This window comes from Garra rufa, chromosome 21 (assembly GCF_049309525.1).
Source record: "Garra rufa chromosome 21, GarRuf1.0, whole genome shotgun sequence".
In the NCBI taxonomy this organism is placed as follows: Eukaryota; Metazoa; Chordata; class Actinopteri; order Cypriniformes; family Cyprinidae; genus Garra; species Garra rufa.
The window spans coordinates 19,125,562-19,140,044 of NC_133381.1; the positions used below are offsets into that span (position 1 = coordinate 19,125,562).

The following is a 14,483-nucleotide window of genomic DNA, read 5'->3' on the forward strand; positions in this document are numbered from 1 at the left end:
ACGAATATCAAATAGTTTATAATTGTTCAATACATCAGTGTTATCAACTGTTGCAGTTTGCAACAGTTGATAACGATGTTTTCATCTTGTTTTTACTGTGTTTATAGTACACTTCATGCTGTTGAGTTATTGTTTAATATTTATTGTAATATTTAAAATCATATGTGTTACCGTGATGGTGTTTTAAATGATTAAATGAATTAGTACTTTTTTTTAACCAAAAGCGTTGTCTCATTATTTTCTAACAATCACAGCTGCCATTAATGTTTTATTATATACTTTCTACGTATTTACACATTTTTGGAGTTCTTATTATGTCATATTTCCTGTAAAACTGCTGTTCCACTTACACTGATGATCTGTCTCTGCCTTACTGAAAAACAGGTACTAGTTATTTATTTGATCATATCTGGCTAAAAAGCAAGCTATTTTATGCTTTAATTTCTGATAAATTCTTGTTTATAATTATAATCATGTATGTATATCTCCATCTCTGTCTGCAACATTTATCCTAGTGGGCAAGAAGCCAAAGTTCGAAGAGGATGTCTGCAGCCAAACGCCTAAATGCAGAGAAGAGCTTCAGAGTGGTGGTCCGTCTGTGTGCCCGTGAGAACACACACTCACACACAGGTCTTACACATGCTCTCACCCATATAAAAACACAACTTTCACTGAAGTTTGGATAATGACTTTATTTCATCGTATTACCCCGTTCCTTTGTTCTTATCTTGATTTCTCCAAACATCCTGCAGCTATTTAACCCAAATTTTTCAATTCCTCAGCGAACCGACTAGAACATTCTGTCTCTTTAGATGAACCCAGAGGCTCCATTAAAGTGACACATCTCAACAAAGTGGTTGTTGACACTGGAAGGGTGAGTGTTGACTCAAATGAGATCAAAGATGTCACTTAATTAGATTCATCATCCTCTTTTGCGAAAACAGAACAAAATGATTCAAGTCAAACCAAAGTATGCGGTAAAGTCGAGTGAAGGTGTTTTCAAAATACTTTTTTTGTCTGTGTTGTCATTCTCCAGAGTCACAAGCCTCATATTATAGCCCTTGACGCAGTCTTAAATGAGGAGGCATCTCAGAGAGATGTTTATGAGTCAACAACAAAGGTTCAAAGAATGTTCTTGGCAATAGTTTTCATGTTTCATACTAGTCTGTAATATATTTTATTTGTAAACTGAGATGCTAATCTATATCTGTCTTTCTGTCCCAGTCTCTGGTCGAGTATCTAATGCAGGGTTATAATGGCTGTGTAATTGTCTATGGCTCTCCGGGCAGCGGAAAGTCTCACACCATGCAGGGCTGCAGCGTGTCAGCCAAACACAGAGGCATCATCAGCCGCGCAGCTGAGGACATCTTTGCCTGTATCAAATATTCAGGCCGTTAGTTATAGAAAATCACATTTTAGGATTTTATGTTCTTTTGTAGATAAGACAGACTTATCGTACATACAGTTGAGGTCAAAAGTTTGCATACACTTTGCAGAATCTGCAAAATGTTAATTTAACCAGGAATCTTACAAAAGACATGTTATTTTTTATTTATTACTGTCCTGAGTGAGATATTTCACATAAAAGACGTTTACATATAGTTCACAAGAGAAAATAATAGTTGAATTTATAAAAAATGACCCCATTCAAAAGTTTACATACCTTGATTCTTAATACTGTGTTGTTACCAGAATGATCCACAGAAATCCTTCAGGTCCCATAAATTCTATGGTTTTTCAGCATTTTTGTGTATTTGAACCCTTTCCAACAATGACTATGATTTTGTGATCCATCTTTTTACACTGAGGACAACTGAGGGTCTCATATGCAACTATTACAGAAGGTTCAAATGCTCACTGATGCTTCAGAAGGAAACACAATGTATTAAGAGCCAGGGGTGAAAACTTTTTGAATTTCAAGATCACTTATTTTGTATTCTGGGAATCATGTAAGTATCTTTTGCAGTACTAAATGAAAAAATATTATATTTAGGCAAAATAAGAAAAATACAGATCTTCGTTCTGTTATGTTTATACCCCTAGCTCTTAATGCATCTTTTCACACATCCTCAGTGGAAAAAAGATGGATTCTTATATTCTGGAAAATCTTATATTCATTGTTGGAAAGGGTTCAAATACACAAAGTTTCGGAAAAACCAAAGAATTTGTGGGACCTGAAGGATTTTTCTGAAGAATGGCGGACAGTTTAACTGTGCAGGACAAACAAGGGACTTATGAACAACAATCACAAAAAAAAAAAAAAAAAAAAAAAACACAGCTGTGGATCATTCAGGTATCAACACAGTATTAAAAATCATGTAAATGTAAACTTTTGGGGTCATTTTCATAATATTCAACTATTATTTTCTCTTGTAAACTATATGTAAACATCTTTTATGTGAAACATCTTATTTAGGTCAGTACTATAAATAAAAAACAACATGCATTTTGTATGATCCCTCTCATTTTGGTAAAATAATTTACATTTTGCAGGTTCTTCAAGGAGTATGTAAACTTTTGACTTCAACTGTATTGCAAAAACATCTCACTCCTCATTCTCTGCATCATGTTCGCCAAACTATGCATAGTAAAACCTGTACACCAGCATCCTTAATAATCCTTAATTGAAATAATCCAGCCCCAAAGGCATCTCACTGCAAAATCAGAGTCTCATTTTACCACATCTTCAATGAAAAGATTTATGACCTATTGGTAAGTATTTATAGTTGTGCTTTTTTCCCCAGAGAAACTTACATTGTTTACATTTATCAGTTTATGAGATTACATGATTACAAATTAAAAGTGTTTCCAATTTATATTTTTAATTTATTAGTAATAGTAATATAGTAATTTATTTTTGTGATGGCAAGCAAAGCAGCAGCCATTTTTCCAGACTTCAATGTCACATGAGCCTTCAGAAATCATTCTAATATGCAGTTGGAAATTTTTTTTGTTCAAATGCTCTTGTGTCTCTCTTCCTCTGTTCAGGATCCAAAAGGTAGTGAGGTGATCTGGGTGCGTGACTGTGAGGAGGTGGTGCGTCTCGATGGGTTGACGGAGGTGGAAGTGAACTCCGCCCAGGACCTGCTACAGGTGCATCGCCGTGGCTCCGCCCTCAGACACACAGGTAAGAGTCATTAACTCAATCTGAGCAATGAGCAAACACTATTTCTAAAGTATAAAGTTCAGAGCGATCTTAGCTTGCTCTATTAAATTAGATTCATTTGTCATGCCTTTCTAATGTTTTGCAGGAATCTCGAAGGGAGATTTTTCAAGCCGATCCCACATGGTATTCAACATTGTGGTCATTAACACAATGCTCCAGTCCCCTGGTAGCTGTTTTTATGTTTTCTAAACATATACGTCTTTCTAGAGTTTCCCTGAATTATGTATCTTGCCATGATTTTATTATCTAAGTAGATTAATAAAATAAAACTCTCCATGCTAAAGATGTTTTAGGAGCATTACACTGACATTATGTAAGATTTTTACTTGTTTGTATTGGGTAACTCAGTCCATTTGTCGGTCAAGATCCCCCCTCAGCCAACCCCCTACGCATTAGTCAGCTCTAGGAACCTCTGCCTGCAGTCTGATTGTTATTGTAGGGAGATATGAACATACCAGAGCCTCCCACAGGGTCTCCCTGTGCCCCCCGCAGTGGTGTGTTGCAAACTCACAGTGTCGCAGTGTAATTATGTTCTATTAATACAAATCTGATTAACTACCTCCCTTTGTGTGTGTTTGTGTTTAATGGTTGCAGAGGGAGTTTTGACAGCCAGCAAACTCACTCTGGTAAGACGATAGCATCGGAGACTCCTTTTGGAATAACTGAAATATTAGGTATTCTCTGTGTGAAGTACACATTCTCGGCATACTTGTGGTGAGCACCATATTTGTGAATTAACAAAGATTTATGAAACTTAAATGTTTGCTTTTTTTATAGGTGGATCTGGCAAGCTCAGGAAAAGTAAGTTTATATGTTACTCTGAAATGCTTCTTTTTTGTCAGAAATTAGCTGACCACCACTGATTGACCCATTATAATTATAAAATACTATGATTATTCTAAAATACTGACCACTATTTTAACCATGACACTATTTTTGAAGTTTTTGATTGTTTTTTTAATGTTTACCTCAAGAAAAAACATTGATATGCCAGTCAGTGGCAACAAGTGATTGTCTTTAAAAATGTCTTTAAAGTAATGATTCACACAGTTTGTTAAATTTGCTAATTCAAGCAACTGCCTTAAAGGGATAGTTCATCCAAAAATGAAAAGTCATTAATTACTCACCTTCATGTCGTTCCAAACTCGTAAGAGCTTTGTTCATCTTCAGAACACAAATTAAAATATTTTTGATGAAATCCGAGAGCTTTTTAGACCCTGCATAGAGAGTAGGGGTGGAGCCGAACCCGAATACGGTATTCGGAAAGGCACAAATAGCGAGTTTTTAACGAATACTTATTTCGAACAAATACTTTAAAAAAAAATTGTATTCGGGAACAAGAAAAACGATATATCAAAAAGCTGCGTTTCCTCATGCCTGCATGAGTGAGTGAGTGAGTGACATTCAGGAGTCGGGGGGTGGGGGTAAAACAGGTGACTGACACAGGCTGATACACACAGCAACAGAGAAGACTCGGCTGGGCGAAAAAAGACTTCACTGCATCACTATTTTTGTTGAATAGATTTACCTTAACTGGGTTCCGGAGGCAGTTTATAGCTTTTGGGAAGCAGAGTTTGATCAGGAGATTATTCCATTAGGGGCCGTTATTTCAAATGTAGACGCGCAGTATGCGTGCTCATAATGGAAGCGATGCGCACGCGGTGCTACGCGCTCGTTTTTTCCAGGCGCGTACACGCTGCATCGAGATAAATACATCTCAACTTTTCAGAATGCCACAAGCGCAGCGCAGGTCATGTGACAAGAACCAACCAATCAGCTTCACCATTTCCCTTAATAACATTGAAAAACAGCCAAGTTGGAGGAACAGCTTATCATATCTATACAGGAATAACCATTTTTAAATAAATTTAATAGCAGAGCTACTGCAAGGGATTTTTAATGCTGGAAATCCATTTATGCTTTGCTGAAACTTCCGAGTCTTCATTGAGAGATCAGGTCATGGTTGCTTAGCAACGGCAGACGCCACAGGAAAGAAATTCTTTCAGAAGAAGAACAGTTCTTTTAAGTATTATTTGTTTTTATTGTGTCTGTTCAGCGTCCTCCAATAAGGAAGGGTGGTGTTGGGGTTCATAATGTTCACAATGGTATTTTATTAGTTGTTGGTTTAACCATGGATGAGGTAATGGCTGTTATGTTATTTTCTTTTTAATGAAGTTCCTTGTTACATGTTCAAAAAACTCAACCAAAATTGCATATCCATAATTATTATAATGCATATAATTAAAGAATACTTACACTATAACGTAAAGTAGAAGTGTAACACAAACAGGATTTTTACACCTATTTTGAATTTTACTCAAATACAAATACAAATACTTTTCCCACCTCAACAAATAAAAAATACAGATACAAATACCAGCTGCTTTGCACATAATAGAGAGCAACGCAATAGAGAGCAACGCAACTGACACGTTCAAGGCCCAGAAAGGTAGTAAGGGCATCATTAAAATAGTCCATGTGTCATCATTGGTTCAACCTTAATGTTATGAAGCTATGTGAATACTTTTTCTGCACAAAGAAAACAAAAACAAATATAGCTGCAAGCAGCGATTACCGGGATTCAAGCGTTTTAAGGCATTTAAGCACATATGAAAAAATGTAACAAACTTTATGTAACAAACATATATTTTTTGCAAATACAGGTAATATAGTATAGAAATAATATGTTTTGTAACATTTATGACCGTTATAGCACCAGCTGTGATCCGATCTCCTTAAAACTTTGCATGTTTGTTTAGAATCACCGGTCGCAGGTACTCACCAGGTTTTGTGAAGTTTTGAGTTTCCCTTTAGGATTTATAGGATTTGGGGTAAATTCGGACAGACCCCTTTTCTAAACAACCTTGTTATAGCTTCCCAAAGGGTAAATTTCAACATTTTTTGATAATTATTGACCTAGAGAGTCCAGAGAGTTATACTTCAGTGTTTTTTCCAGATTTTTTTTTTTGAGTGAAAACCTAGGACTAGTTTGTAAAAGTTTTTACATCTTCTCAATCATTTGATTGGACATGTCTTTTTGAGATACGCAAATGTCCTTACAGACACTTGTGGCACGTTTGACCAAGACCGTGCACACCGATTTCAATGTTTATAGGACAAACAGTTGCGTAGGTATAGCCACTTTTATGTTTGTTTCCTCTTATCCCTCAAAGTGTTCTGAGTTTTGGCGAAGGTATCTCATTCTGTTCAGGAGTTATAGGCATTTTACTAAAAGTGGCCCTGCCCCTTACGAACATTTTAGCGTCCCTTTGTGACGATGAGTTGACTTCTTTTTGATAATTATTGATATTTACTCTCCAGAGAATCTTTCTGCACTGGTTTGGTTCCAATTGGGCGAAAAACCTAGGAAAAGTAGGTTTTGCAAAACATCCAAAATACACAAAAATTTCACCAGGCTCACGATTTGTCTGTGAGCCAAGGATTCTTATTGGTTTAGGAGTTATTACATACTTTTGATCACCGTAACGCCCCTGTCAGGCCGATTGGAGGGAGCCTCGGTGACATTGTAGACGGTGTGAGTACTACCATCACTCAAAGTTTCAAGTCTCTGTGACATATGGCTTGGTCTGCATGATCAGTTTTTACGTGGAGATCGCTGATCCATGACCATTCTAACAATTAAAATAGGATTTCAGCACTACGTGCTTGACCCCTAATGACTTTATTTAACAATTTCTTCTCTTCTGTGTCCGTCTTCCACACATTAATTCAAAGTCTTTTAATTATTGACTCAACTGATTTGTTTAAACACACTGAAACAAGGAATGGAATGAAACAATTTGAATTTCATTAATTCAAATGAGTCATTCAAAAACATTGATTCAGTTGTAGTGTAATAAAACACTCAAAGAGGAAGAGAAGTGGATTTGTGTGTAACTGTTTTTTGTTTTCGGAGCACTAAAAAACAGACAAAGTAACTGTATTTAAAAAATCTGTATGTTTCAATGTTCACACTTTCTTTCTCTCTCCCTAGTGTCGTAATTCTGTGGTTCCGGACATTAGGAGAACTTTCAATGCCACAAATGAAAACCTGCAAGAGACCAAGATGCTGAAGCGCTCCCTCACCATATTCGGAAATGTTAGTAATGCCTCAAACATGTCAGCAAAAAAGAGCATGTTTTATCTGTTATCACTGTTGTCCCGGTCAGACTAACAGCATTTTTGAAGAGCAGAGTTTGTTTTGAGTATCTCAAGATGTACTCCAATGATTATTTATCAGTCTAAGGGTCCTATCTTAATCATATCAATGTGTTGGCTGCATATGCAGGAAATTAGACACAGGAAATGATCTGTAGGGTTACATAGCTTTCCATTTAGGGAAGGGAAGATGTCATGTCACAGCAACACAGAGAAAATGATTTCTGCAGAAGATTGGCCTTTTCTTTTGATTATTTACATTTAGATAATGTGGAGGTCTCTTCTTTGCTGTTGTGAGATTTCTCACTGTGTTTGAAGAAAAATTCCATAATATGAAAGTCATTTTTTACAGAAATTACATAAAAAATGTATTGATACCTTGGAATAAAGTATATAATACAACATGTAATAAAATGCAAAATACCTCAAACCTTTCTTTCTTTTTTAGGTGATTTTTGCCCTCAGCTCTGGGGGGTCCCAGCATGTCCCATACAGAGAATCCAAACTAACTCGAGCGCTTAGGGACTGGTGAGCATCATCAACATCAGCATATTTCTCCACTTTCTTCAACATTTGTGCAAGTTTGTTGACTTTTTCTACGTTTGATTTTTATTTTGTTATCTGGTGTAGTTTAGGAGGGAACTGCCGAACGTGTTTAGTGGTCACGGTGTCATCTCAATTATCTTCAGTATCTGAAACTCTTAGCTCTCTACAGTTTGCCTCCAGAGCCATGGCTGTTCCTTCACGACCCATATACACATCTCAGTTACATTACACACCTGAACAGGTATACATCTCTTCCCAATAACATTTTCATTCTGAAAACAAATACTTCAACAAATGCGTATAGTGTCTTACAAGATACAGTTGAGGTCAAAAGTTTACATCCCCCTTTCAGAATCTGCAAAATGTTTATTATTTTGTTTTGTTTATTTAGTACTGACTTGAATAAGACATTTCACATAAAACATGTTTACATATAGTCCACAAGAGAAAATAATAGTTGAATTTATAAAAGTGACCCTGTTCAAAAGTTTACATCCCCTTGATTCTTAATAATGTGTTCTTACCTAAATGATTTTTTGTTTAGTGATAGTTGTTTATGAGTCCTTTGTTTGTCCTGAACAGTTAAACTGCCTGCTTTTCCTCAGAAAAATCCTTTAGGTCCCACAAATTCTTTGGTTTTCCAGAATTTTTGTGTATTTGAACCCTGTCCAGCAATGACTATGATTTTAAGATCGATCTTTCACACTGAGGACAACTGAGGGACTCATATGCAACTATTAAAGAAGGTTCAAACACTCACTGATTCTCCTGAAGGAAAAACGATTCAGTAAGAGACGGAGGTAAAAACTTTTGAATATTTTTTTCAGTTAGTACTGCCCTTCTGAGGCTACAGAAGATAGTTACATGTTTCCCAGAAGACAAAATAAGTTAAATTTACCCTGATCTTTAAATTTTGCTTAATGCATTGTGTTTTCTTCTGAAGCATCAGTGAGCGTTTGAACCTTCTGTAATAGTTGCATATGAGTCACAAAGTTGTCCTCAATGTGAAAAAATGGATCTCAAATTCATACAGTCATTGCTGGAATGGGTTCAACTTCTGGTCAACTTTTGAGCGGTGTTATTTTTATAAATTCAACTATTATTATCTTGTGGACTTTATGTAAACATCTTTAATGTGAAATGTCTTTTTCAGGTCAGTACTAAATGAACAATAACATGCATTTTGTATGATCCCTCTTTTTTGGTCAAATAATTACCAGATTCTGAAAGGGGTATGTAAACTTTTGACCTCAACTGTATTTGTACGTATAATTCACCTCACGAGAAAAATACCACAGTAAACTATTGTCCTATAATAAATGTCTTTGCACTAATATTTGCCAACAATTTTAACCCTTTTTTCGACTTTAATTTGCTAAAAAGTGACTTGCACTTAAGCCATTCAAGATGTAGATGAGTTTGTTTCTTCATTTGTACAGATTTGGAGAAATTTAGCATTACATCACATGCTCACCAGTGGATCTACTGAAGTGAATGGATGCCATCAGAATGAGAGCACAATCAGCTGATAAAAACATGAGTAATGTCATGTGGATTATTTGAGGATTGTTGTCATGTTTTTATCAGCTGTTTGGACTCTTATTCTGACAGCAGCCATTCAATGCATTGCTAAATTTCTCCAAATCTGTTCTGATAAAGAAACAAACTCATCTACATCTTGGATAGTGAAGAAATTCTCAAAAATATTTTATTTTTGGGTGATCTATTCCTTTAAATATATAAATTTAAATATATTTTTCACAGAACATACACAGAAGCACAATGCTTGTGAAATCTTACACCTGCCACTCTTATCTAACTGTTTTATAAAATCATAAATTCTCGTTCAGTAATCTCACAAAAATATTCTATCCATGTGCATACTTGAATGGGAAGAAGGACATTAATCATCTGAACAGACAGCAGATTTTACCACCAGTCGGATCTGACAGAAAGGTGAGACTCAAACTCACACACATACACAGCACATATTCACATAGACATAATTTATAGCTTCACTTTAAACCCTGAATGTGTTTGTATGTGGAGTGCCCTTTTGCAGCTGAGTGAGTCGTAAAAATGAAAGGGGCAACTTTTATGGTGCTCATCACTTTGACTATTCATTTGAATAGTTTTGCCTCTTGTGGCCTGTTTCTAAAGTTACAGTATAGTGAGAGAGAACATCATCAGGACACTCTGAGCCAGAGGAGGACAGTGTTAATCTGAATATACAATATATAATGTTTTATTAGGACATTCAGTCCTCCTTTAAAGTTATATAGCAGGGCCTTGTATTGCAACTAAAACAGTTGCAAATATGACAAAAGATATGAACTATTCAAAAAAATTCACAAAACAGTCTCAGACTTGTCAAGTTAGCCGTTTGAATGAGTCACAACTGTGATGTATACTTTTTGTTTGGCAGTCAATTTACTGAATGATTGTTATATCAGATATTATTAACGCAAAAAAGGATTTGGAAACATTGTCTTTTAAAATTTAAAATTTGACAAGCTTCTATTGTAGTTTCTAGATAAATGTCAGATGATAGACCTGCATGCAGTGTTGTGGGTTTGATATAAAGATGGGAAACCAGACCTTTAAAGCTTTGCTTTAAAAATGTCTTGCTTTTGAGATTTAATTAAGTTTTTATCATTCACATCATGTTTCTTTTGACATAGTATGGTCTTGTGTCTTCATATTTTGTGTACATTTTCTGTATTTTCAGTCGCAGATGTGCTTGCTTCCCATTCTTTTGGGTTCAATCAGTCACTCTGAACCTAAACTCAGCTCAGGTGGAGATGGGCTGGAGCTCAGAAGTTTTCTCCCCCAGCTGGAGAAACCAGGCCAAAATGAACCAACTGGCCATTACAGCCGTGGATCTCGACCTGGAGATGAGAAAAACAGAGCTGATGGTAACAAGCTGCATTTTCAAATAAATCAGTAATCACTTTTTAAACACTAAACAAGAACTTTAAACTTCTTTGCAGGTAGGACACGCTCTCTGTCCCGTTCCCTGTCTGGGGCAGTTGTCCATGATGCTGGAGGCAGAGAAAAAACTGGAAAGGCATCAGAGTTTTCATCTTCACAGCGCCGTTCAGTAGAACGTCTCTCTACATCCTCTCTTGAACCTTTTTCAGCTCCTTCAGCAGCTGTGGAGTGTCCTAACTGCTCCCGGGAACGAAAGATCCGAGAGGAGTATGACAAGATTATCGTTCAGGCTAGAAGAGACAAAGATTCTCTCAGTCAAAAAGTAGCTGAACTGGAAAATGAGTTAAGGGCGAGAGGAACACAGCCGAGAGAAGAGGGGTCAAACTGGGAAAAGAAAAGAGGAAATGAAGAATCTACCAGCAGCACATCTGCAGATCCGGGAGTATTGAAGACAGCAGAGGTACCAGAGCATGTGCTGAATTATGTGAATGTGATTATATGATTATGAGAAACTAAGAAATTCATTTTTTATATTAAGATATTTATTTTGAGACATGATTTGGAAAGTGTTTGTCATGTTCTGGCAATAAAGAGTAGATTAAAACCACAATTCATGCAGAATGCTGTGTGAAAAAATAAAGATGAGTACAGAAATGTCTTTGCCTGTCCTTTAGGTGTGTTTGCAGACAGAAACAGAGGCTCTGAGATCAGAGCTGAGTGCGTGTCATGAGAGAGAGAAGATGCTGACACAAACACTGCACTCTGAGAGACAGAGACTGACCCAGGACGTCCAGGAACTGCTCACACAGCTCAACAGCACCAGAGATAGAAACAGCCAGCTTGTGTCAACCCTTAACAACCAGCGGGTACAAATCACACACAGCCTTCCAGAGTTTTAGAACAACTGTAAAAACCTAGTTTGATTTATGATTAAATAAAGTTGAGGTGTAGTGTGACTTTAGATTGCAGTAATTTTTGTCTATGGTTGTAGTTTGATATTCATGTTATTATTGTGCTGTTTGTATGGTAGGAGAGTTTGTTGGCACAACTACAGACCAGCAAGGAGGAGCTCAAAAGATTTCGAGAGAGTGTGTCTCTTACCCTCAGCCAGCTAAAGACTGAAAAGGTTTCATTCTGGTTATATTCTGTTTTTAATATTTTATTTTGTATTATTTGTTATATTTTTCTCTTAGACTTTTTTCATGTGATTATTTTCTTTTTACAGATAAATTGGAAACAATAAACTGTTACCAAACGTTAAAGGATTAGTTCACTCCCAGAATAAAAATTTGCTGATAATTTACTCACCCTCATTTCATCCAAGATGTTCATATCTTTCTTTCTTTAGTCGAGAAAAAAAAAAAAGGTTTTTGAGGAAAACATTTCAGGATTTTTCTCCATATGGTCGACTTAAATGGTGGCCAACATGTTGAAGATCCAAATGCAGTTTCAGTGTAGCTTCAAAAGACTGTTCATGATCACATCTGAGGAATAAGGGTCTTATTTAGCAAAACAATGGGTAATAAAAAAAAAAAAAAAAAAATATATATATATATATATATATATATATATATATATATATATATATATACAGTAGTCAACATTCGAAGTGGATCAAAACCTTTCATCAAATTTGTCCTAAAACCAAAAAGAATACCCATTCTTATCTTAGGACAACTTTTGATTAACTTTTTTGATCCACTTCGAATGTTGACTACTGTATATATATATATATACTTTTTAATCACAAATGCTCGTCTTGCACTAGCTCAACTTTACACATTGCACAACAATCATGTTGAAAAAGTTACGCCCGGTTAGTTCTTCATCTGTGTACTTTGATTCAAAAAGGTGGGGTAGGGAGAAAAACTCATTTTATTTTCCTCTCTAACTTCAAAATTGTCTGACGCTGTTTTACCTTTTTTTGTAAAGGGCGTTTGACTTTTTTGGATGTTTGCTTTGTAAACACTGGGTCGGTACTTTTGCCGACATCATGCGTGCATGATTATATAATATGTGAGGTTGAGTTAGTGCAAGACGAGCATTTGTGGTTAAAAAGCATTTACTTTTTTTTTTTTAAATGGCCAATCGTTTCTCTAAATAAGACACTTATTCCTCTGCAGAGATCATGTAGAGCCCTTTGAAGCTGCATTTAAACTGCATTTTGGACCTTCAACCTGTTGTGTCCCATTGAAAATTGAAAAATCCTGGAATTTTTTTCTCAGAAACCTTCATTTTATTTCGACTAAAGAAAGAAAAACATAACCATCTTGGATTTCTAAAATAGTGGCTCTTTTCAAACAGATTTCATAAATACTCGCTCCCCCAAAATCACACTATTAGTTGAGCTAATGTTGTTGTATTGTGTCACTGGGAGGCTCAAACTAACACATTTTACACTTTTTGGGGAAATCAACTTACAAATTGCTTACTTCTAGTTGTGTCTGGATATTAAGGGATAGAATAAAGCATTTTAACAGTGAAAAAACAACATATCTTTAATAGAGAAAGAATTAGATATGTTGCACTTTATTTGGAGATTATGTGAACTGCAGTTTAATTTTGTTTTACAGGCTGAACTGATGGCACTCTTAGAGGACACAAAAAGTTCATATGAAAAGGTAACATAAGACATAAACTGTCATATCAAAAGTTTGTGGTTGGTAAGATTTTTATGGTTTTGAAAGAAGTCTCTCACCAAGATAAATAATACAGTAAAATATTAATTCTGTGAAATATTATTACATTGTATTTTAAAATGTCATTAATTTCTGTGATGCTAAGGTGAAATTTCAGCAGCCATTACTCTAGTCTTCAGTGTCACATGACCCCTTACGAATCATTCTGAAATGCTGATTTGCTGCTCACATGTATTATTATTATTATTATTAATGTTGAAAACTGTTGGGCTGCTAAATTTTTTTTCAGTATTCATTTCATTTAAAAAATGTTATACTGACCCTGAACTTGAATGGAAGTATCTATAATAATTGAGTGTTTTGCATGTGTATGCATGCTGCTTCTACAGGTGTGCTTGGAAAATACTGGCTTGAGACAGAAACTCAAATCATTTTTGAAGGAGATCAACTCAACACCCTTTAGAGAATCCAGCAGTCCAGACACAAATGCTTTACACACACACACTGTCACAACGGATACCGAGATGATTGTTGTCTCACGCCATGTGTCTCAGCAGTGTCCTGTAGGTGTCACACAAGGCAAGAGATCCACCTATTCTCCTTTTCATCATTTGAAAAAAAAAACAGCTACATCAGCCTCATTTATTATTTACTGTTCTGGCTGTGAAAACCATTTATATTAATGACGTTGTTTTTGCTATGTCAGCAGGAAGCTTCAGTCATTGTGAAGAAGGGTTTCAGCATCCTGAGGAGGAGTTTACAGAGAAATCAGAAACCACAAACAACAACTGTGAACAGCCTCTGTTTAAACCTCAAAATATCTACAAGCAGTTGTGAGCATTTGTTGATCAAACAAACATATGTGCATCTAGCTTACGAATATGAGTTTGTAGGAGTTAAATTTGACTTGACAGAGCTTATGAAGTGGATTCTATGTTGTTTCTGCAGGAGGAGGGAGCATAGTCTGTTACTGGACGTGATGCTGGTTCTCTACAGGAGGGAGTGGTTTCTGCAGGATGCCATACCATACGTCAGACGTACAC

The 14,483-nt window shown here is 35.9% G+C and overlaps 1 protein-coding gene across 1 annotated transcript in view; it reads left to right on the forward strand.

The window, feature by feature from the left end:
- Positions 1–542: 542 nt before the first annotated feature.
- LOC141295346 (uncharacterized) overlaps positions 543–14,483 on the forward strand; it is a 14,624-nt gene continuing 683 nt past the window's right edge. Inside the window, exons 1-21 of the mRNA XM_073826561.1 lie at positions 543–630; positions 783–874; positions 1,037–1,120; positions 1,225–1,375; positions 2,639–2,712; positions 2,989–3,127; positions 3,252–3,332; positions 3,761–3,792; positions 3,944–3,967; positions 7,161–7,265; positions 7,773–7,852; positions 7,955–8,113; positions 9,745–9,826; positions 10,599–10,792; positions 10,865–11,261; positions 11,476–11,667; positions 11,832–11,927; positions 13,375–13,422; positions 13,830–14,040; positions 14,165–14,273; positions 14,389–14,477. Coding sequence (XP_073682662.1) covers positions 543–630; positions 783–874; positions 1,037–1,120; positions 1,225–1,375; positions 2,639–2,712; positions 2,989–3,127; positions 3,252–3,332; positions 3,761–3,792; positions 3,944–3,967; positions 7,161–7,265; positions 7,773–7,852; positions 7,955–8,113; positions 9,745–9,826; positions 10,599–10,792; positions 10,865–11,261; positions 11,476–11,667; positions 11,832–11,927; positions 13,375–13,422; positions 13,830–14,040; positions 14,165–14,273; positions 14,389–14,477 — 2,527 coding nt within the window. The remainder of the gene's footprint in view (positions 631–782; positions 875–1,036; positions 1,121–1,224; positions 1,376–2,638; positions 2,713–2,988; positions 3,128–3,251; positions 3,333–3,760; positions 3,793–3,943; positions 3,968–7,160; positions 7,266–7,772; positions 7,853–7,954; positions 8,114–9,744; positions 9,827–10,598; positions 10,793–10,864; positions 11,262–11,475; positions 11,668–11,831; positions 11,928–13,374; positions 13,423–13,829; positions 14,041–14,164; positions 14,274–14,388; positions 14,478–14,483) is intronic.